The sequence below is a fragment of the Gouania willdenowi genome, chromosome 1 (genome assembly GCF_900634775.1).
Source record: "Gouania willdenowi chromosome 1, fGouWil2.1, whole genome shotgun sequence".
Taxonomy (NCBI): domain Eukaryota; kingdom Metazoa; phylum Chordata; class Actinopteri; order Blenniiformes; family Gobiesocidae; genus Gouania; species Gouania willdenowi.
In genome coordinates, this window is record NC_041044.1 from 5,039,949 (window position 1) to 5,065,930 (window position 25,982).

The window sequence follows — 25,982 nt, forward strand, 5'->3', positions numbered from 1 at the left end:
AAAAAAAATATCAGGCTCTAAGTATAGATATATTTATGAACTCTGAAACTGAGAAAATAACTCCATTCAATGTTGTTTTGGTGCATTACGTTTAATCTGATCTGATCAAACGCCTGGTCGGATATGATGTGATGCATTCGATTGTTTTCTGGTCATTTTATTTTTTTGCAGTTTCACAATGTCCGCTGATCATTTTAAAACAAAAATATAGTTAATTTACTCAATGGGGTGTAGAAACTTACCAAATTACTTTCATTCTTTTAAAACCTATTTAAGTACAATTAAAATGATTGATTCAGAAAATACACTCTAAAAGTACAAGTAGTCATTAAAGAAACTCAATTACATTAACGTGAGTACTTGTAATCCATTACTTTCACTTCATCAACTCTTCCTTTAAAACATCTCCTGCATTCTAAACCCAGTTCTAGGTCTGGCCCCACATCAGGGTTGGGGTAAATTAGAATTATAATTACTTACAATTTTAGCGTAATTATAATTGTAATTGTAATCTTAAAAATATGTTGCTGTTGTCATCATATTTAAATTGTAATTGACTTTGTAATTGCCATGAAAATTCTATAAAAAATGTCAAGTATAATTTAACTCAAAATTGGGGAACCATGTTACAGTTCTATGTACAGTTCTACACATATGTTGTTGATGATTATAAAAATATGTTTCATATCAAGCTTTTCCACAATTTACCATTTAAAAAATAATTATTGATGCTATACTGACACAAAAAATGCTCACATAACAAAAATATTAAAACAAAGATTTTCAATGGTTATGACATGGAAATCAATAGATATGAAATAAATTAGATGATAGATATTTGTTACTAGTGTATTTTACAGCTGATTCAGGACCCGTTATCATTAGAGATGCTAACAGAAAGCTAACACAAGAGGAAGGTTACATTTTATGGTGTTATTCATTAAAAGCTCAGTAATTGTGATTAATTGTAATTGAAATTCAGTAATTGATAACGTAATTTTAATTGACTTTCAGAGGGAAAATAATAATTGTAATTGGAAAAAAATGCTGGTCACTGTAATCGTAATTGAACATGGGTAACTGGAAACATAAATGTAACTGAAAAAAGTAATTGAGCCCAACGCTGCCCAATAGTAGCACCTCTGCACATCTGCCAGATGTTCTTTGGTTTTTCTCCTGCAGTGAAAACACAGCTGACGAGTCCTGAAGGGAAAAGAGTTCTACTTGTTGTTTGGGTTGGTCACAGTAATGTGCAACACATCATGTCACGCTAGCTGCACAAGTGTGTGTGTGTGTGTGTGTGTAAAGTAGACATATGATCATTTTGCTGTAGGGTTGATTGGAAGCAGAATTCATGTTCCAGTCTAAACACACAAGTAATTACTTATTTTCTCTGACAAATACAAACACCCAAACCCCCCCCCACACACACACACACACAGACACACATCGCTTTGCCCCAAATAGCCTCTTTTTCATTATGAAGGTCTCGTAACCAGAGTTTGGGTCAATTACAATTACGTCTTCAACTATCCATGCTCAATTGGGTGGTTCAAAATATAATAGTATAACGTAAAGTTTTCCAAATTTTGCCAGATCACATTATTCCTTAATCTGTGAATCATTCATTCATTCGTTTTTCATTATGTAACAAAGACATGAAAAACAAAAAAAACACTCATTATTTGATATTTGTTTCCAAAACCAACCCGGAAGTGAAGCATTACACATTCTGAGATATCTTTAGCTCTGCAACACTTCTGAGTCTCTAAATCCTCCTAAATGTCCGTGAGGACGTTCTGTTATAACACCAGCTAAAGAGAAACGTTTCTGATGCACAGTTGGAAGCAGCCATCTTGTCATGCCGAACTGCCGTTAGCATAGCCGTTAGCGTCGGATGAGAGTACACTTCTGGGTCACGTACTTTGGCAAATTGGTAATGAACAAAACAAATAAAGATGTTCGTTTTCCATTTTTTTGTTTTCTCTACCGAAGCAAAAGAGCTTAAATTTAAAAAGTTTTTTTCATTTTGGTTTTGGAAACAAATATCAAATAATGAGTGTTTTTTTTGTGACATAATGAAAATTATTTTCCTTGTTCCCATTGACATTTTGAACATCTGCACCAAACATTTTGACAATGGCCACGTTTACATGGAAGCTTTAATTCCCCTTTATTTCAGAATAAAAGATCATTCCTCTGACCATGTAAACACTTAATTCCTAATGCAAATGTAAATCCGAATCAAACTTAAATCCGAATTAGGTAGCTGGTTTATTAAGATTTTAATTCTGAATTAAATCATTTCTCTATCTTGTAAACATTTAATTCTGCTTTAAGTTAATTCCAGTCATTCTGAGCACGCTCGCTCAGTCGCGATAGTGACGACATAATCCAAGATGGCCGCCCGGACAAGAGCCGAGACTATTTATTTAAAAGAACCTTAGAAGACGGACGGAAGCATAAACATGCAGACATTCACACAGACTTATTACACACACGCGGACATACAGGCTTAACCAGACGGTATTTTCAGCCTTAATTTGGACGCCACTGTCATTTATCTTACTACAGATCCATCGTACAGATCCACAGAAAACCATCTTTGTACTTTGGGATGAGGAATCGTTTAGATCAGGGTTTCTCAAATAGGGGTACGTGTACCCCTAGGGGTACGTGATGGAACTACAGGGGGTACTAGAGACAGGAAAATTAACAAATGAAAGCATTAAAAATATGGGTTTTATGTTTATTTTTAGTTAAAAATGATAATCACTGAATAATACCACAAACTCACAAAACAAGAACAAAAACACAAAATAAAAGAAAAAATATACTGAATAATAAGAACAAACAAACAACAACAAAATACACAAAATGACACCAAAAACACACACACTAAGAGAGAAAAATACTTATCATTACCAACAACACACAAAATGACAACAAAGACACTAAATGTGAGAAAAACACACAAGATCACTAGAAAATACACAAAAATAAAAGAAAAACATACAAAACGACACCAAAAACACACAAAATAGGAGAAAAATTTACTAAATATTAAAAAGAACAGACTAACAACAACAAAATACACAATACGACACCAAAACACACAAAAATAATGATAGAAATGATTAGAACATGAACTGAAAATACCAAGGTCAGTCCTGGTCACACATCAGGAGGGAGATTACCAGAAATTATCAAAACTATCGAAATAAATCTATTCACTAGGCACTAAATACTGTTTCATTCACTTATTTATAAAATGAGATTCTTTTTTTAATACTTTATCACTAATTTATTCCATCATTATGATCTGTAGTTGTTTTTTCACAGAATTCTGAGCAAAATGTAGTTGTCAGACATATTGTCAGAGGGTACTTAGATTCAAAAGTAAGAGAAAGGGGGGACGAGAGCCAAACCACTGCTTTAGAACATATTTTACGGTTCTGCCTTCATTACCTGCCAAGTCCTTGGATTGGAACCATTATCCCATCAGAAGATGTTTCTCAATTTGGTTCAAACTTCAGTTTAAAACCAGACCATGGTCACTTTATCCCAAACGCTTTAGTTATATTTTAGCCTTTTATTTAATAAAGTAGATTAAACTAAACAAACAGAGCAGAAAGAAGTTCATTAATGAGTCATAAAACTGTTAAATAGCTTATTAATCATGTTGCTTACAGATGTCAGTATTGTTATTTGGTCTAATGGCACCCATTGGTCATTTTAAACGCTGTGCAGCTTCCTGGACATCCCTACACTTGCTTGGCATTGACTTTGGCTCCTGATGCATTGTGGGAACCAGGAGGAATCGGCCTGTCCGCACTTCTCCCAGCAGGCGTTAAACAGGCTGCGTGGAGGTGCCAACAGCTCTGCTGCCTGCAACTATACTGTAAAACAATGGCCGTGACATGCTGTTACTACAGCACTGGACTCTGCTGTGAACGATGACGCACACACTGCTACTATAGAAGGAATCTCTGCTACACATTCACACTGAAAAACTGTTTGTTTGTTTCACTACTTTTATTCATCTTTTGTTTTATTAGTGAGAAGCAGGACATCCTCACTATTGTTAACCATTCTTTCTTCCATCGTTGTTAACTCCTCCTACAAAGTTTGTCTGATTTTCACATATAAGCTATGAAAAAAATTCAGATTTATGCTCATACTTTTATTATTTATAACTTTTTGACTTATTACGTATTTTCTATCCCATTAATTTCCATTGGAAATTTCATCTTTTTCAACTTTGAAGCCCTTCATCCTCAACCATTCTTCAATTGAGTTAAACCTTTAACATGTTCAGCTATTGCCTTCAACCCATTGCTAATTTTCAGCTATTGCTAGGTTAATGCTATTGCTAAGCTAATGATAAGTTATTGCTAATGCTTGGTTAATATCATTGCTAGGTTAATGCTAATAGTAGGCTGATGCTAATACTAGGTTAATGCTAATGGTAGGTTAATGCTATTGTGAAGTAAATGCTCTGTTGATGCTAGGTTAATGCTATTGCTAGGTTAATGCTATTGTAAGCTAATGCTAATGCTAGGTTAATGCCATTGCTAAGTTATTGCTAATGTTCGGCTGATGTTAATGTTAGGTTAGTGTTAATGCTAAGTTAATGTTATTGCTAGGTTAATGCTTAGTTAATGCTATAGCTTGACCAATGCTAGGTTAGTGTTGATGCTAATACTAGGCTGATGCTAGGTTAGTGATAATGCTAGGTTAATGCTACCACTAGGCTAGTGGAATGCTAGCGATTGCTAAATGTAATGCTAACTAATGCAAATGTTAATGCCAGTTAATGCTAATGCAAGTTAATGCTAATGTTAATGCTAAGCTGATGCAGTGCGACGCGGGCCAGCACCTGCATCTTCACTTGCATTTTCTTCAGGAATGCAAATATTCTACTTACATTTCTTTTTACTTATTTAAACCATTCAAATACATTAAAAAATATATCTAATAAAGAAAAAAATGTTTTTAATAAACATAATGTAAAACTACACCCACCACATTCCTGCTTACACAATTAATTGTAAAACGCTTTCCAAGAAATATTTTTGCATCATACCACTATCATTGTTACAAATCAACATACATGAGGAAGCACCACTTTTAAATTAGCACATTTAAATAGGAAAAAGTATATTTTAAGGTATTATTTTTACAAAATCAATGCAGGCATCAACTTTATATCAATTACATTGTACTATTTTCATACATAAATTAAATATTTTTTGCCCTGAATTTTATTAAAGAGAAATCCTTAATTATATAAACAAGGTTTTAAGCAAATTTTAAACTATTTTCCTCTTCTCATACAAACAACTTCATGAACTCAGCAAATGATTTATACAACGATGAGATCACATTTGAACAGTCCAGTCATTATGAGCTCACCAGTAGATCTTTTGGTTTTGCGTTTTGTGTGATTTTTCCATCAGTGTGATTGCGCTCACCTGTCAGCGCACAATCATTTCACAGGCTTGAACCATTTGGATCCTTTTGGATCCTTTCAACGCATGCGTGAAAGCCGTCTACATCCGGTCGGCCTAATTTACGGCAGTTTGTGTACGATTTAATACAAAAAAGTAAATAAAACACGGCGCTGATTGTGTTATGTGCTGACATTTTCAGCTGACTTTTTGTACGATAAAGGCCTAATCGATCTAACATTCAATATATTGCAAGTGCAAACTGCAGTCACTCACCTATACCGGCTTTAAACAAACACGTTTCATTGAGTATTTGCATTTTTAATTGTAATGGACGAGGAGCAGCAAAAGTGGCTGGTATAATCTACGGTTAGCTGAATGTGTGAATACAATTGATAAATATAAATTATGTACTGTATTATATTGTTTAATATGATAAATTATAACTAAACATATACAGTATTAATGGTATGGTGCTGTGAGATGGTGAAAATCTCTTTATGTTATTCAAATTTACAAATTTTAAGGAAACGCACAATATGGACATTTCATTTTATTTGCTTTTTCTTGCTCCTTTATTCTGCGTGTGTATAATAATCATTATTAGTGTTGTTTTTTTAATACACCACTCTTTGCAGTTTATGCTGTACTTATATTTTACTTTATTAAAGCCCTCGAGGTTTAATAAAGTATTCTCTGATTCTGATTAAGTCAAACAGCACTGATCAGCTGATTCACGTTTACAAAATGTATATATAACCTGGGTCACTGTTGAAACTGGAATTTTCAGCTAGTGTGCAGCATTAGCTTTAGCAGCAATAGCTTTAGCAGCTAACTCGGTCTTTCTGCCTTGGAGACTGATGCCACATTAGCGCAAAAAAACTTTTAAGGAATCAATGGTAGAAATAATCTAAACTACTGTCAGACTAACTTCCTACACCGTCAGCCATTGCGAGTTTATCCCTCTTGACCTTTGACCAAATGCAGAAGAACTGAACCAGAGCGAGAGTGTGAAAAGGCTTATAAATACTAGTTTTATTCAGAAAATTTTTTCTCGCCGGACCCACAAGCCTGCAGGAGTCCTCGAGCCATAGCTTGAGAACCACTGACATGGAAAACACACAGAAGGATGCAACATCTGCTGTTAGTCCAACAACAAGATCAATGTTGGATGACAAACATCTCCAGTAGAAAGTCTCACCAGCAACAGCAGCAACAGCAGCAGCAGCAACAACAGCAGCAGCAGCAGCAACAGCAGCAACAGCAGTAGCAGCAGCAGCAGCAGCAGCAGCAACAGCAGCAACAGCAGCAGCAGCAGCAGCAGCAGCAGCAACAGCAGCAGCAGCAGCAGCAGCAGCAACAGCAGCAACAGCAGCAACAGCAGCAGCAGCAGCAGCAACAGCAACAGCAGCAACAGCAGCAGCAGCACTAGCAGCAGCAGCAACAGCAGCAACAGCAGCAGCAGCAACAGCAGCAACAGCAGCAGCAGCAGCAGCAGCAGCAACAGCAGCAGCAACATTTCTCCACTCTGGTTAATCCAGGATGAAGGAAGGACAGTCAACTCTTTGTGTCTTTGTACACTCACTACACGCACACACTACACACTCACTACACGCACACACTACACACTCACTACACGCACACACTACACACTCACTACACGCACACACTACACACTCACTACACTACACACTCACTACACGCACACACTACACACTCACTACACGCACACACTACACACTCACTACACGCACACACTACACACTCACTACACGCACACACACACACACTCACTACACGCACACACTACACACTCACTACACGCACACACTACACACTCACTACACGCACACACTACACACTCACTACACGCACACACTACACACTCACTACACGCACACACTACACACTCACTACACTCACCCTACACACACCACACGCACACACTACACACACTCACTACACGCACACACTACACACTCACTACACGCACTACACTACACACTCACTACACGCACACACACTCACTACACACTACACACTAACTACTACACACGCACACACTACACACTCACTACACACACACACACTACACACTCACTACACGCACACACTACACACTCACTACACTACACACTCACTACACTACACACACACTACACCTCACTACACGCCACACACTACCACTCACTACACGCACACACTCCACACTCCTACACTACACACTCACTACACGCACACACTACACACTCACTACACGCACACACTACACACTCACTACACGCACACACTACAAACTCACTACACGCACACACTACACCCTCACTACACGCACACACTACACACACTCACTACACGCACACACTACACACTCACTACAGGCACACACTACACACACTCATTACACGCACACACTACACACTCACTACACGCACACACTACACACACTCACTACACGCACACACTACACACTCACTACACGCACACACTACACACTCACTACACACACACACACCACACACACTCACTACACGCACACACTACACACTCTCACTACACACACACTCACTACACGCACACACTACACACTCACTACACACACACACTACACACTCACTACACACACACACTACACACTCACTACACGCACACACTACACACTCACTACACGCACACACTACACACTCACTACACGCACACACTACACACTCTCACTACACACACACACTACACACTCACTACACGCACACACTACACACTCACTACACGCACACACTACACACTCACTACACGCACACACTACACACACTCACTACACGCACACACTACACACTCTCACTACACACACACACTACACACTCACTACACGCACACACTACACACTCTCACTACACACACACACTACACACTCACTACACGCACACACTACACTCTCACTACACGCACACACTACACACTCTCACTACATGCACACACTACACACTCTCACTACATGCACACACTACACACTCACTACATGCACACACTACACACTCACTACATGCACACACTACAAACTCACTACACGCACACACTACACACTCTCACTACACACACACACTACACACTCTCACTACACGCACACACTACACACACTCACTACACGCACACACTACACACTCACTACACTACACACTCACTACACGCACACACTACACACTCACTACACGCACACACTACACACTCTCACTACACACACACACTACACACTCACTACACGCACACACTACACACTCACTACAAGCACACACTACACACTCACTACACGCACACACTACACACTCACTACACACACACACTACACACTCACTACATGCACACACTACACACTCACTACACACGCACACTACACACTCTCACTACACACACACACTACACACTCACTACACGCACACACTCACTACACACACTCACTACACGCACACACTACAAACTCACTACACGCACACACTACACACTCTCACTACATGCACACACTACACACTCACTACACGCACACACTACACACTCTCACTACACGCACACACTACACACTCTCACTACATGCACACACTACACACTCTCACTACATGCACACACTACACACTCACTGCATGCACACACTACACACTCTCACTACACGCACACACAACACACTCTCACTACATGCACACACTACACACTCTCACTACACACCACACACTCACTACACGCACACACTACACACTCACTACACGCACACACTACACACTCACTACACGCACACACTACACACACTCACTACACGCACACACTACACACTCACAACACGCACACACTACACACACTCACTACACGCACACACTACACACTCACTACACGCACACACTACACACTCACTACACGCACACACTACACACACTCACTACACGCACACACTACACACTCACTACACGCACACACTACACACTCACTACACACACACACTACACACACTCACTACACATTCTGGCACACTCGCCTCGTGTCACACCACACACTAACAGCTCCGTCCTGTTGCGTAACAGTGTTAGTGAAACACTTTAGCATCTGCAGCAGAGCAAACACACGGCTGGACGCACTGCTGCAGCTTTACAAAGCAATTTTAAGATTAACACACACACGCACACACACACACACACACACGCACACACACACACACACACACACACACACACACACACACACACACACACACACACACACACACACACACACACACACACACACACACACACACACACACACCAGAGAGATTTTCATATAAATCTTGTATTGTAAGTAATTAAATACATGTATTACAACTTGTAAATTGAATTAATTGATTAAATGATCTAAGTTACAAAAGCCTAACTTTAAAGACAAAATAACAGCTAGGGCTGGGCGATATATCGACATTCAAGATATATCAAGTTTTCTATTTTGGCGTTATAGAAAATTACAATATCGCCTATAACCTATATATCACCTAGCACTAGCTTAATATTAGCAATTAAGTTGAAAAAGGTTAAAAAAAAACGAAGTTGAAATGGATTGAAAATTTTGGAAAAAGGTTGAATATTTGAGCTAAAAGGGATCAGAGAGCTGAACATGAGCAATGCAAGCACTGAGAGAACATGCATATCACACATTTAATCACCAGTTAAATAGTTACCATGGTAACAGCAGTGATCACATACAGCTGTGGGAGGTTGTGTGTGTGTGATAGTTGACCTGCAGAAATTAGACTAATACTAATGCTAATATTAGGCTAATGCTAACACTATGCTAATGCTAATAGATTATTTTGTTTTGAAACACTTGTTTTAGGAGTGGCTGCTTTCACTACTTCTCATTAAAAAGCAGAGTTGGATAGATTTCTGAGTGTCCGAACCCTGATCTTCCCTTAAACAAGCTACGCTAAAGAACTCACTCACACATGCTGTCCTGTGTGAGTGAGTTAAAAGTGGCGTATTTTGTGCAGCTGTTAGTTCATAAATTTACCTGAGTGGCATTTTGCCTCAGCAAATGTAACCCTGAATTGTCTTTCTGGTCAGACTTCATTTAAATTAAAATTATCAAGATTTATATCGCATATCGCCATTTTGAGTTTTGGTCCATATCGGCCGACACTAATAACAGCGTATTACAGCGTACCTGTACGAGTCGTGCATATAACATGACATGTAAATATTAAACATAATGTGCATGTTTACCCTCTTATTGTCCTTGGGGTCACTTTGACCCCATTCAATGTTTATTATTAAAAAATATACACTTGTTGGTGTTAATCCGGGGTCAATTTGAGCACAAGGTGTTTTAACTGTGTTGTCTGTCTGCGTGTGACCCATGTGTGACCTTACATCCCCACACCCGCAGGTGGAGAGTTGATACTTTTGAGTTGATACATGACATGGGGAAAAGGTTTTCTGTTGATGAAGTTTTGGAACAGCTCTTTCACAGTAAAAAATGACAGATGAGGATGTGTCGAAGACAGTTTCATATGAAATAAGTCAAATTAAACCAATTTGTTAAAGCTTCAAAAACTTGTTTTTGAGGACAGAATAACAGATGAATCGTGTATTTTAAGGTTGCACATTGCTATGAATCTGACGATACGATACAATTCACAATTTGCACGTCACAATACGATATAACCCGATACTAAACAATACACTATGCATGGTAAGGTAAATGTATTTGTATAGCGCATTTCATGCACAAGGCAATTCAATGTGCTTTACATGATCAAAAAGTGCAACAGAAAACATTCAACAGCTTAAAAACTAATAATATTAATACAATGTCAGACACAGTAGAGAAAAAGAATGTTTTTAACTTGGTATCACAATATCAATAATTACAATTTTCACCTTTACAACTACAAAATGGTATAAAATACAATTCATTTATTTATTTTTTTGAACTTGTGAGAACAAATAAATGGTAACTAACTGTAATTCAAGTAAAAATATCAAAAACAAGTAGTATGTTTATCAAATTGTTAAATTACATTTTTCAAAAAAGTTTAACTTCTACAACAGATTATGATCCCATTAAGTTCTTGAATTATTTTATTTATTTATTAATTTTTAAGAATCCACATACTTTAAACAAATAAAGTACAATCATCCTTAAGCTAAAATGCATTGATTAGTGAAGTAGTTTAACAAGGTATGATGTGGATCACAGACACCTAATGAATAGTAATAATAAAATGATCCAAAACTGGGGGGCGTGACATCATGACAGTGAGCGTAGTCTTGTTAGAGCACGACATGTAATAACTGATTAACAATGTAACAAGATGCTGAGCCCAAAATGTTTTGTTTTTTTGCATTATTACAATATGGGACAGGCAAAAATTGTCCTCCAATAGAATTTTGGACAATCTTAACATATATATATATATATATATATATATATATATATATAAGAAAGGCAAAAAGATGGTGTGTTCTGGGCTCAGCGTCTTGTGCCATTAATTATTCATTTTGGGTTTTTATTAAATTGTAAAAAAAACAATTCAGGTTTTGTTACATATCAGACTCTAACAAGCCTTACTGAAGATTGAGCCAAAATATAAAAACATATCTTTTATTATGGTTCTATGATATATGATTGACCTATTTTATGTTATTTTTTTTTAATGACTTTTGAATGAAAAAATAGTGACACTTTCTGCTTTTTTCAATACATTTTTGACCCATTTTTGCTTTTTCATTCTTCAAAGAGAGGCACAACATAAAATGTTTTACAACCGCTCGCTGTCATACATGCTGGATGAGGCTGGTGTCAAATTACAGGCAGTGGATTGAGTCTTTATTATCATACTTATCTGTGAAATATAGACAGTAAAGCACTTGTATAGCCCATCTTATAGCTAGTAAAACAAATGAAGCTGTCAAACTACAGATGTGTGTGTGTGTGTGCATGTGAGATATGGGAACCAAAAGCGTTCATGAAATTTTCAGCCTGTATAAAATAGGCCTTTACACATGATTACATTTTTTTAAAAAATGATAATATACAATTTCTATGAAGGCTACATGACCTTGTATGCCCACAACACCTGTTTCTCTGTGTGTGTGTGTGTGTGTGTGTGTGTGTGTGTGTGTGTGTGTGATGGCCCTCCCGTGGCTCTGTGTCCGTCCCAGGTGGTGTGTGAGAGCTCCTAAACAGCGTCTGTGATGGAGTGACCATGATAGAGACTTTGACAGGCGAACCCTGTGCTGCATCGCCATAGTTACGCTTTGTCACGACGATACCACGATGAAAAGGGACAAGGAGCGCTAGCTACAACAAAACCTCTTTCACCAGGTAATGAGGAGAGCTTCATGGGAGGAATAACCGTGGTCATGAAAGCACACACAACGTCTTAAAGATCCATCCTGTGAGAAAGCAAATCATATCCTTTTCAAATGTTTGTAACTAAAGGTTAAAGATCAACAAGAAAACTACTTCAAGAAATCTACAGCCTCCCATTTTTCATTTCAAAATTACCAAAATCTGTCACTTTTACTCTTTTCCGTTTTGTTTTAATAATCAGATGTAGGGCTGGGCGATACGGACCAAAACTCATATCTCCATAATTTTTTCTCAAAATGTTAATATTTTTTTAACTCAATAAGGTCTGACCAGAAAGACAATTCTGGGTTAAATTTGCTGATTCAAAATGCCACACATTTATTAACAAACAGCTGCACAATATGTGCCACTTTTAGCTTTTCCTCTTCTAAGGGACAGCACGTGTGAGTGAGTTCTGTAGTGGGGCTTGTTTAGGGGAAGGTGTAAGTTAGGACGCATTCAGAAATCTATTTAACTGCGGTGTTCTGAAAAGTAACAAAAGCAGCGACTCTTAAAACGAGTATTTTAATACAAAATAAGCTATAAAATATACATCTCAGAGAAATGAAAACATTGTAAAGAAGGACACTGTTTGACTGTACTGAATGAATAATATTACATACATATGATGTGATTTGTACTGTGATTGTACAAATAAAAACAAGTAAAACAAAAAAAAAGACAAAAGATATATCTCGATCATTCCTGTCAAGTTTTGGATTTGAAAATAAGGGAAATTTTCTGGCGCCCACTACAAGCCGTCCCACCACCCAACCAAGCTCCAGTATCTCTTATATTTTAATATAGATGTACAATAAATCTAAAATATTCACTTATCAACCACTTACTAAATATAATTATGAGATTATAATCTGGTAGCTCGACCTTTATTAACATTAAAATGCTGTGAACATTCCTACTAGGGCTGGTGATATGGACCAAAACTCATATCTCAATATATTTTCTCAAAATGGAGATTTATGATATAAATCTGGATAATTTTATTAAATAAAGTCTGACCAGAAAAACATTTCTGGGTTAAATTTGCTGATGCAAAATGCTACACAGGTTCATTTATTAACAAACAGCTGATCAATATGTGACACTCATTAATCATCTAACTGAGCTTTACATGTTGTTCTGAGAAGTAAAAGCAGCGACTCCTAAAACTAGTATTTGATACATAATAAGCTATAATATATACATATATATGAAATATTATAGTTTTCTATATCGCCAAAATAGAAAACTCGATACATCTTGAATCTCGATATATCGCCCAGCCCTAATTCCTGAATTATAAAACAGCCTAAATAAAAACATAAATGTGTATATGAAGCACATGTGTTTATTCAATATACTTACAGTTTATATACAAGTCAACATGTTGCATATTTACTGTTAATTTCACATTGTTTGTCTTTAAGTTAGACATTAACATTTAATTTTCATTAGATATTTTCTTTTAATTTCTCATGCTATGTTCTCTGGTATTCACTAATGACTTATTAGACACATTTATTACAGACTTTACATCCTTTAACACACGGGTTCTCAGCTGGTCTTACCCTGTGACCCACATTTTACCCAACCATTAAATTGTGACCCAGTTTTTTTTTTTAGAATTCAACCAACCAAATTAATTTTTTTAGTTTAGTTTATTTGTTTATTTGAGCAATTAAAGTTCTGCTCAAAAGGAGTGGGCCGAAGCAAGAGCTTATAAGTGCCTTAAAATAGCTGTTGAAAACACACACATATATATAATCTTTTTTTAAACATAAATTGATATACAGTATATTCCCGTGTAACATGCATTTCACAGTACCCCTGTCAAAAGAAAAGTTTCTTTTGGGTCCCGACCCACCAGTTGAGAATCACTGCTTTAACACTTTATAAACAGTGTATATTTGTGGAGCTTGTGATTGGATGATTTTTCATGGTGACTTACGTGGTTCTTTCTGCTGTGGTAGACGTTATAATATCAGTTATTAATCTAACAGAACGTGTAACTGTGTCACATCCTGATGGTCTTTATGAAGATAAACTCTATGTTATATTTTACAATGTATTTACACCAGTTCTTTGTTTTTTTTCACCAGAACGTCTTCATTCATCATCTCTGTTCTGAGTTGTTTCTGGGTTTATTGCCGATGTCAGCACTAATCTCGTGAGAACTGTCACTCAGTCCATTTCAGGTGGAAGTTCACACGAGGCTAGTGATGGCGTTCAGTTTAGTAAGACATCTTTTAATTATTATTACATTAAAGTACGGGATATTTACGGGAAAATACTAATACAGGACGATGGCGGGAAAGAGGGGTAAAATACGGGAGTTTCCAAAACGGGATACTTTACAGGTATGATCTCGATAGAGCCAATATTGTCATTTTCTCTATCGCTGAAATAGAAAACTTGATATATTTTGAATCTCGATATATTGTCCAGCACTAATCAGATGTCATTACTGACTTCAGAAATGTTCAAAATCATGTCAAACATGCTTAACCCTCCAATTATCCTCAAATACACATTTTACCCTTGGGGTCAATCTGACCCCAGGGATATTTGCCTCCAGAAAATGATTTTCAGAAAATTGTTGACCAAAGTTTTTTGTGTCAAACACTTTGTTTATTTGTTGAATGCGTAAAAAAGTCCTTAATAATGAAACATTGACCTGTTCTCTAGCGCCACCATCAGGACAAACTTTTAGAATTCATTCATCTGGATCTAAAACACCTTGGGGTCAAATTAACCCAAGAGGAAAAACAATGTATGCAATACGTCAAATCAATTGTACCCATGAAATTAGGAAAAGTCATGAAATATGAAGGGAACAAAAGTCAACTATTAAGTTTGGAATGATAAACATTGAATGGGGTCAAATTGACCCCAAGGATAGAGTTAATGCAGTTAATTGACTTGTATTTCTACGCTGTATTTGCGTTTAAATCACGACAGATTTTGCTAAAGTTGCTTTAACAGTGGTTTTCTAACTTTTTCGGTCCAATACCCCCTTTGCCCGACTACAATATTTTGCCCCTAATTCTATGAAAAAACACCTATAGAGCATAATAATGAATGTTAACACACATTTTAAAGAATCCCATTGTAAATAAGTGAAATTAAACAGTATTTATTGGCTCCTAAAAAGATTTATTTATACAGTTTTTATCATTTCTGGTCATTTCCCACCAGGTGTGGGACAAAGTCCGACCCTTGTATTTTCAGTTCATGTTTTAATTACGATTATTTCCACCATCATATATGATTATCATTTTTAACTAAAAATAAACAAGATAAAACTACCTGTGTACCCCCTGTGGTGCCATTTGAGAAACCCTGTAATATAACACCCTTTTTACAGTGGAAAAATGTATTTCAGGAGGTGAACTCCATGATATTGCTTCAGATTACATCATATTTTGTGCGAGATGTTTGTTTTTCTTTATGCCCACTCGTTTACGGTGGAAGAATTATGTGTAAATATGTAATATTGTGGTAAAATATGCATGTGTGGGTGATATTTCCGTTATATATTGATTTTATTGTTTTTATCCTTTTTTGATTCATATAACTTTCCGCAGATAATTTGCAAAACTTTCAAAACAATCAGATTTGTGTGTTTTCTCAAAGCAGGCAGTCTGATACATTTTGAAATGTAACCCCTTACGCTGCGTTCCCAGAAACCTACTGTATCTCCTGTAACACACTCATGATTCAGATTAATGGGAGCGTTTAGAGCCCGCTGAGCTCCACCTGTCAGGGAAAAGAGCTCCTCGGGCCGCTACGCTCTGTACCTGAGGACAGGACACTGTCCTGGGGCCAGATCCATCACGGAGGTCCAGGACAGGGTGGACGTGTGCAGTCAGACCCACAGCTGGACCACTGACACCCACTCATCCGTCCTGGATGGATGACAGGCACGCTGAGTGAGTCCAAGCGGAGCAGAATTCAGAAGGAGAGAGCCGGCTCCAAGGGGACGGATGGTGACTCATGGCTATCACACACTGCATGGGATTGTGTGTATTTCTGAGGAATTGTGCACTTATAATAGCACACTGTACAAATACACATTTACACTGCCTTTATATGTATATATATATATATATATGTATATATATATATATATATGATGAGCCAGGATGAGATTAGTAGAGCATGAGTTAATCTGGATTAGGTACGTACAATTTTAACATCATGTGGATGAAGTACTTACTTATCTCTGTCTTTTATTTAGCTTTGTTGCTAATTTTGACCAACATACCACAATACACAACGTCCAATATGTAAATCTTTGTATGTCACAACCATGGCCTTTATTTTCTTGCACTTTTGTCTTTTAAAACGTGACAACATGACGAGTGCCTAAATGTCCTGAATTCATTTTAATTTCCTTCCCATCGTCTTTCCCTACAGATGACTTTACTGGTTATTAAACGTCCCAAAATCATCCCAAACATGCTAATTAGGGTTAATCGGGTCAACCACTGTTAGTAATTTTATATTTATATTAGAGGTGGGACTCAATTTAAAAAAAGTATCCAATTAATTAGACTTTGTAATTAATTAATATAAATTAATTGCCTTTGGATTTTGAATCATTGAAAACAATAAATGAGTTTAAACAACAAATTAGTGTTTATTATTTCCATCACTGAGTGCTAAAATAATGTGTAATATGAATAAAGAATATTATGATTGCATTGTTCACAAAGCACTAACTTAACTAAAATACATTCATAGTTTTACTGGTTTTTTGTCAACTTTCTAAAATAAATGTGTTTTTGTATCAAAATAAAAACAGGAGTTCGTACTAGGGCTGTCCCAATCCAATATCAATATCGAATATCGGTCCGATATTAGCCTGAACATTAATTTTTCATGTATTTTATTCAATTGTAGAATGCTGTAGATATATTGTTGAAGGCTAAAATGTGTTTAACCAATTGGTTAATAATAAATGGGTCAGTTTTTCTCATCTCTAGTGTTGCTGACTATTGTTCTCTGTGTGAGTAACATCACTTGATCAAGCCTTATCTAACATTTCACACTAAAAAACAAGTAATTATTTTATTTTAAAAAAATAAAAAATTTTAAATTAAAAAAAAAAGTATGTATGATTTATGCTGCTATTGGATCAATATCGGTATCGGCTGATATGCAAGGCTGCAATATTGGTATTATATCGGACATCGCTACTTAGTACAGAACATTGCAGAAAAGTGTAAACTGAACAGTGTAAAATAGTGATAAATGTATGTTTTATAAATGTTAATATTATAACAGTGTAAAATAGTTAAAATATGTTTTATAAATGTTAATATTGTTCTCTACACCTCTGTTAATAAAGGTCTATGTGTGACATTTGACATGTGACTTTAACTGAATGACCTTATTTTAAGGGAAAAAGAAACTAATAGGTACGCTATGCTATAATGGTAATGGGAAACCCCCAGTACATCACAGAAAAACATCAACAAACAATATATATTGTTTAAAAAAAAAAAAAAATAAATCAGTATATATTGTTGCCATTCTGGTTGGATTGTATGCGTCAAAGCATCATCTCAAGGCAAAGGGCAAAATATTGAGATAGATATAATGTATCGTGATATAGCTTGAAAATATTGAGAAAAGGTCATATCGCCCCCAGCCCTAACCTGCAACACTTTTTTTACTTGAGTGCAGCAGCCACACTGATGATGTGTTGAAGGACAAAGTGACATTTCTATAATAAAGAGGTTTTTTTCTTCCTGTTTCCAGGATAAGTTGTACTGACACTGCTGAGACTCGATGGCACACTTCACCTGTCACTCACTTGTTTTACACAAACCAAAATCCACAGCTGGATGGGACTGTTTGTGAGCTCCTGTCTTCACCCAGGGCTTCAATAGAACACATACTGTACATAACAGTGTGTAGGACCTTTGATTCTGTTCAAAATGCCTCATTTTACAGCCTAAAATATTCCTAAGTTGTTCTCAAGTTTTGTCATCATATGATTAATAATTCACAAAAGACGCAATTTAAAAAATTGCATCATAAATAAAAGTGTGTCTTGAATGCATGCAATTTCATAAAACATACCCCAATACCAAGATATTGTTTTAATAATAATAATAATCCTAGCAAACTTAATTAACTTTTAGGCACAAACAAATCATTTAAACGAAGAATTGTAATTGTTTCCTAAAGTTCATCATAACCAGGGTTGAAAAATTCCAGGAATTTTCAAGGTTGGAAACTTTGAATTAACTGGAATTTATAGAAATCAATGGAAATAAACAAGAATTTACCGGATTAAACGGGAAATTTACAAAACTGAAGGTTGGTCCTGAAAGGGAAAGTTACAAAGATATATTTTAGCACAATCTTAACTTTAACAACCAGATATAATGTAAGTATACTTAATAATTCCTCAATCACAGCATGCATATGGCTCACTGCTACTGCAGGGGCGTATGGAGGCCACGCCCCCTGCATACATAACCCTAACCATGTGTTGTAATAAGGTGTCACGTAGATGAGTAATATTTTAATCAACATTGATGTTTTTGTGAAAGAATTGATTGTTCCATCAAAAAACTGAAGTTTAAACTGTTTGTGCTTGTAGAGCAGTTATTATGTGTTATTGGTATCAGTGACGCTGTTTGTACCAATGACATATTTCATTATTAAAGTGTTAATCTGAAATCACATTTGTCATGTTTAAGATGGAAAGAAAAACAAGATGCTTACAAAACTTGAAAAATTGTAAAATTCCACTTCAAAATAAATCTATGATTTTAACTGCATTATTTTACGTGGAACCTAATATTATTATAATATTTGATCCTAAGCAATTTTAACATTACATTAACATTACACCAACAACATTTAAGCAATAAGTGAAAAATATCCTACCCTGCAGGATTTTGGGAAATAATGTGAGGAAAAATGTAGCATTTTGTAAGAATAAAGAGTACTTATGATAATTTGAAGTTAAAAATTACTGCCATCATGTGAAACTGTGAAACCTGTAAAAAAAATATGCAGTTTTATTGAATTTGTGTATTTGAAGGTAATGAGATATCTACAACTGAATTAGTTGGTGACTTTTACAATGGGTCATATTTTATTTTCTCCCGTGTGCTGATTTGGGAGTTTTTAAAGAGCCAGGTTTAAATATGACACTTGTGGTTTTGATTAAAATGACTCGCAGTTTCCAAGGAAATATGACTATTTTTTAATAACTTCTTGTGGAAATTTACCTGAACTGATCCTTTCCTTTGTAACTAAAATCATAACTAATTACCAGTAACTGATACATTTTATACATGATGTTTTTAATGAAAGTATAAGTTGTGTTTGTGGTGTCACCGTGGCTGCCAGCTCCGCCCCCCTGTTATTCTTTAAACATCCTTCTTTTTCCTTAAACGACTAAATTCTTTCCTCTTTTCTCTGCTAAACACTGCAACAGTGGCTATGATGGAGAAGCACAGTATGGAACCTTCTCACGTTCCTCTCTGCTCTAAACCGTCTCTAATCTCTGGTGCCAAAGCTTTGAGTGTGAAAAATAAAGCCACTGAAAGAGGAAAATAAGCTCATCGCTGACAGCAAAGTTGTATCGCTGCATTTCGATACAATTTGATGATTTCTGTCCTTGAAACGGACACAATTTGACTTTTACAAGTAGTTTGTATGAACGTGCTTAAGCCTTTAAGATCGTGCGTTTACCGCTGCTTACTACGTTCTGGATAGTGTGTATTACGCCGCTCTGAGGTAGTGTTTTAAATGAGAAAGTGACCAAATAGAATATCAACATGTGCTCATTTCATCCATAAAACTCACGTAAACACATTTCATTCACACATTTCAGTGATTTTCGAAGACCCTCCATTGTGCTACTGACAGAACTTCCGGTTAACTTCAAAATAAGAGCCCTATTTATAAAAGAGTAAAAAAAACATTTAAAAAAAAAAAAACTAATAGAAGACAAGAAGAGATGCTTTTAGTTTGAAAAGGGGATGTTTGATCCCAAGACGAATTTACGTTCCAGTCAATCTTTCTATACTATCTAACGTGAACGCACTACGTACTCATTTTGGCATCATACTTAGTACGTTAGTATAACATTTACAACACAGTTTGTTTTGGAGCCATTTGATATAGTTTTTGATGTAATTTAATTTTTTACTCTTTTTTGTGTGTTTTTGTTGTAGCTTTTCATGTTTTTGTCATCATTTTTCAATTTTACTGTAATTATAAAAATAACTCAGCTGTTATTTTGTGTTTTTTTGGTTTTGAAGCCATTCTATATAGTTTTTAATGTAATTTTGTTTATTTTTCACTCTGTTTGCTTGTTTTTGTTATTGCTTTTTGTGTGTGTGTTGTCATTTGCCATTTTTACCGTATTTAAATAACATTTTTTGGTTCTTATTTTGTGTTTTTGTGGTTTTGTAGCAATTTTATTAAATTTTTTTAATGGAATCTTGTTTATATTTCACACTTTGTGTGTTTTTGTTGTCATTTTGTGTGTTTTCTGTTTTTTGATCCATCTTTGATCTACAATCTGAGCATCCACTACCGTACACTTCATTTCATTATACAATTTGATGCTGCTGGAATTTTTTTGCATGAAACACAACAACTTAAAGAAGTCACTTTAGTTTTTAGCTTCTCTAAGCCCTGAGGTGATAAAGTCAGTGAGTTATCCATATAAAGGCTCCTGATTGGCCGAGTGAGGATGACTAACAAAGCACTAACTCCTGAGACAACGATTGCAGGGACTCACACTATGAATGGACACATTCCACTACACACACTCACACACAGCGTGAACAGAATGGTGGGTGGAATTACGACTCAGCAACATGTCACACTGTGTCATGTTTACTCCCCAATGTTGTTCCAGGCCTGACATTTCTGCATACAACATGTTTTTTGACAGTCGCTACTTCCCATAAACCTCAACTGACAAACGTGAACACAATCATCACCGACATGTGAACAGAAAAAAAAAAAAAGTCAAAGAACAATCAGCACATTTTAGAGCTCATGGCTTCACTCTGCTGATCAGAGAGATCTGCAACCTGTTTGATGTGTCCTACTGGACCCCAACGGTTTTTGTGCAAAACTACATTCACAAAGACACATGCATATTTCTTCTTCATAAACACAAATAGCTTCCCGACTACACACATGAAAGATGAGAATGCCAAAATGAACCCAAAGGTGTCAACAATAAGATAAGATGTTAATGTGTGCATGAATCCTAGCTGCAGAACTGTGTCAGTGCTTGCAAACGGGATTTCTTTCCATTCTGAATGCACCGAGACCAAGACAAGATCAAGACTTTTGGGAGTCGCGACCAAGCCAAGCCAAGACCGAGACATGACTGACATGGGTTCAAAAACCATGACAAAGCTGAACAGTTAAAGAACTTTCTCTCCTTAGTTTTAGTTTCGTTTCAATACCTTTGACAGACAAAATAAAAGGTGTTTTACAACTCTTTCAAAGCAGAACGTGTAAAAATGTCAATTATTAACAAATTATTTTTTTTTTCCCCAAATTCTCAGGGGGAAAAACAAAACTCTTCTATGTATTTAAAAGCCTCTAGCTGTGTTTCTATTACAGATTTTTGCAAAATAAAAGTGATATTTCTAAAGTCTAATTGTGCTCTGAACGTGTTTCCATTGAAGGTTGTTTTGGAGCCTCGTAACTCCTGTGAAATCTCATCCCTCGAGACTTCTCTGCAAAAAGACGGACGCTCAGAACCTCCTTATAACACTCTGCATGTGCCAGTAATAACTTTAAAATATAATGCTAAGAAATGCCTCTTCTGTCCACACGTACCGCGCCATGTTTTCTCAGAAGGAAGTGGTCATGTGACCAGGTACGTCACTTTCTGTGACGTGTATTTGGGGAAAAAGTGTTGCCATTGAGCTTTTGCGACACATTTCAATATTGATACGTCTCAAATTCCAACTCATGAAAGCGTAAAAACTTGTTTTTTTCCCAATGTAGGTGTTTACATTAGCAGTTTTTATATCACTATTTAGATTTTGTGCATTTCCAAGGGTATAAGGAAACACAGCTACTAATAGGTCCAGAGTTATTCTGAATATCAGAAAACAATAATTTAATTAATCAGGTGAATGTACAGTGAGCGTTTAGATGGATTTATGACTAGAAATATGATGGATGCTCCCAGTTTTTGGTGCTGTCTGACACATAAGGAAATCCAACAGATTTCCAAGGAGGGAGAACAATTAGGGAGCCAATAGGAAATGTTTTCATCAAAATTTCAACATGAATTAGGTAGAAACAGTTCAACTGTAAATAACATCAAATGCCCAGGCGGAACAAGTTCAGTGACAAAATACAAAAACAACACTAAAAAAAAAAGAAAGTTTGCCCAAACGACTCCACCTTTCACTCACAGATCTGAGACCTGTTCGATGAGTCTTACTGGGCCGAGGACGCGTCAATGGACCCCAAAGGGTTTGTGTGTGAGACTGCTTTCACAAGGACACGTGCTTGTTTCTTCTTCACGACTACACACAGAAACCAAAGGTGTCAACGATAAGACTGTTAATGAATCCTCGCTGCAGAACCGTATTAGTGCGTGCAACAAAGAAATTGGTTCTCCAAATGGGATTCATTTGTGTTCCGTTGTCGGCCCATGTTTTCGGTTTCAAATGTAAATTTTTAAGCCTAAGTATTTTTGGTTTGTGATGTCAAAATTGCAAAAGAAAAAGACAAAGTCCACCATGCCTTGTTCATCTGTCCCATAGATAGATAGATAGATAGAGTTTGCATGTATAGAAATAGATGCAGGGATGTGTGTGTGGGCTATTAAGCGTATGTGTAGGCATGCAAGTGTGAATGCTGATCTGTGTGAATGTGTGCGTGGGCGGGAAGGAGCAGATCTACTTTCTGATGTGCGTGCGTGTAGATATATACAACTTTGCGGATGTGTGTGTGTGTGTGTGTGTGCGTGAGCTCACCTTCCAGGCAGCAGGTCCTCCAGAGGCCTGAGTGCGTCATCACCTCCTCGTTCTTCTTGCTGGTCTCGTTCTCGTTGGTGCTCTTGATCTTGCAAACGCCGCGTGAGTACAGCCAGTAGTCTGTCCCCACGGCGATGGTCATGAGGCTGAAGGCGGCGAAGGCCCCCACCGTGGTCAGCAGCATCTGAACTCCGCGGTCAAACACGCCCATGTTGCCGCATTCCACGAAAGGGGGGCCCCCTTTCCTCTTGATGTATAGGAAGTAAATATTTGTGAGTTTGCGTCGCCACGCCAGCTCGAAAGAAGGGGGGTGGGCGGCGTTGGGCGGACGACGATAGCGGGGGGCCGCTGGGGGGGCGGGGGAATTAGGGGAGCTCGGAGGAAATCGTATGGTTGGTTTTGGGTGGTGACCAGCAAACAGATGAAAAATAAAGAAGGAGGGTAAAGTTTGTTAGGTTGAAGGGTGGAGAACCTTCAACTTCCTCTGCTCTAACCATCCAATGAAATCAAACTGTCCTGATTGGACTGAACCACTAATGTTGACCTAAAAACAGCTGCTTTGATCTGAGGCCTACGATGTAGAATCAAAAAGACAGAACCTTAAAAAAAAAAGGCTGAGATGATGTGAAGATGCAGGATTTGGCTCAGATTCTCAATGGCTAGTTTTGGCTTGTTGAGCTGGTTAAGGTGACTAAATATACGACACAACCCCAAACTATTTCCAACACCGATCAATGGAGTATGTGTCTAAAGGATTTAATGGGGTCTGACACACTAAAACACACACACACTCGCTCACAAACTTTGGCCACACACACACACACACCTGTACGTGGAACAGTGCCTGCATGCATGCAGTATGAATTAATTCATACTGAAAAACGGATGGAAGAGCGTTGGGGGCGGTGGAGTGTGGTTGACACAGTTGGCGGCTTGATTTCTTAATAAAACCAACCAAAAAAACCAGAGAGCATCCAACATCCAACATCCAACCAATGATGTCACAGAGCAGAGATGAGATCAAACCGGTTGGATGTAACCCAGAGGAACCAGTGAAGGATGGACGCTCAGCTCAGGCATTTTCTGAAGAAATAGTAAAGGAAGAGTGTGATGGAAGACATGCAGGCAACACAGGGCAACACAAGACAGGCAACACAGGGCAACACAGGGCCCGGAGTCAAAATAATCAAAACTGAATGTGCAGAGGAAGGAAAATAAAGCAGAACTGAATCAAAGATACTGACAATTATCAGCCATGAAAACTATGATCCATTCCTCTGGAGATGATGGAAAAATATACCAACCAGGGTCGATCTCCCCCGTCTCCAAAAGCACTCACAATGAAAAGGAGCAAAACGTATTAAGTTGTAGAAGAAGAAAAAAAAATCAAACGAGAGGTTGATTAGTTTCCCTTTTTCCTAAAATTCTGATCCCCAGTTTCCATATGTGGTCCCTAGACCTTTCTCCGGCAACAGAGATCTGCTACAGCGGGACACGAGCGGCACAGCGCGGACACGGAGGAGCATCCGGGCAGAGAGGCCGAGCATCAGCATCAGCACCAGGAGCTGGAGGACCAGGACCAGGAGGAGGGCCAGGACCAGGACCAGGACCAGCAGCGGCCAGGGACGGACGGAGCTTCCCGGAGCCTCAGCGTCTTTTTCTCCGGCATCCAAGCGCTTCTATCACGGATCAGCCGTGCGCTGTCATCTCATAAAGAAATACAATAAAATAAAAAAAACGAGCCGGGAGCAGCGATTTTTTTTGGTGTGTGTGTGGCAGCACTGTCTGACACGCGTTTATATGGCTCGTGTGCGCGCAAAAAGACGCACAGAATAAATATATAAATATATATAAAGGAGAGCAGCAACACATCAATCCTCGGTTTCCTGGCTTTTCTTCCTCTGAGCAGAGATAGAAGTGGATGAGGAAGAGGAAGAGGAAGAGGAGGAGGAGGATGGTTAGAGGAAGAGGATGAAAAAAAAAGCGAAACAGCCAGAGAGAGAGAGAGAGAGAGAGAGAGAGAGAGAGAGAGAGGAGAGAGAGAGAGAGAGAGGGAGAGAGGAAGAGAAGAGAGAGAGAGAGAGAGCGAGCGGAGGAGAGAGGCGGAGGAGAGCGGAGAGGGAGACGAGAGGGAGGAGGAGTGAGAGGAGAGAGAGGAGGAGAGAGAGGAGAGAGAGAGAGA

The 25,982-nt window shown here is 37.5% G+C and overlaps 1 protein-coding gene across 1 annotated transcript in view; it reads right to left on the minus strand.

The window, feature by feature from the left end:
• The window catches only part of cacng2b (calcium channel, voltage-dependent, gamma subunit 2b), a 93,729-nt gene extending 68,017 nt beyond the window's left edge, over positions 1–25,712 (minus strand). The window contains 1 exon segment of the mRNA XM_028454783.1: positions 23,801–25,712. Coding sequence (XP_028310584.1) covers positions 23,801–24,011 — 211 coding nt within the window. The 5' untranslated portion in view covers positions 24,012–25,712.
• Between the last annotated feature and the right edge of the window lie 270 nt (positions 25,713–25,982).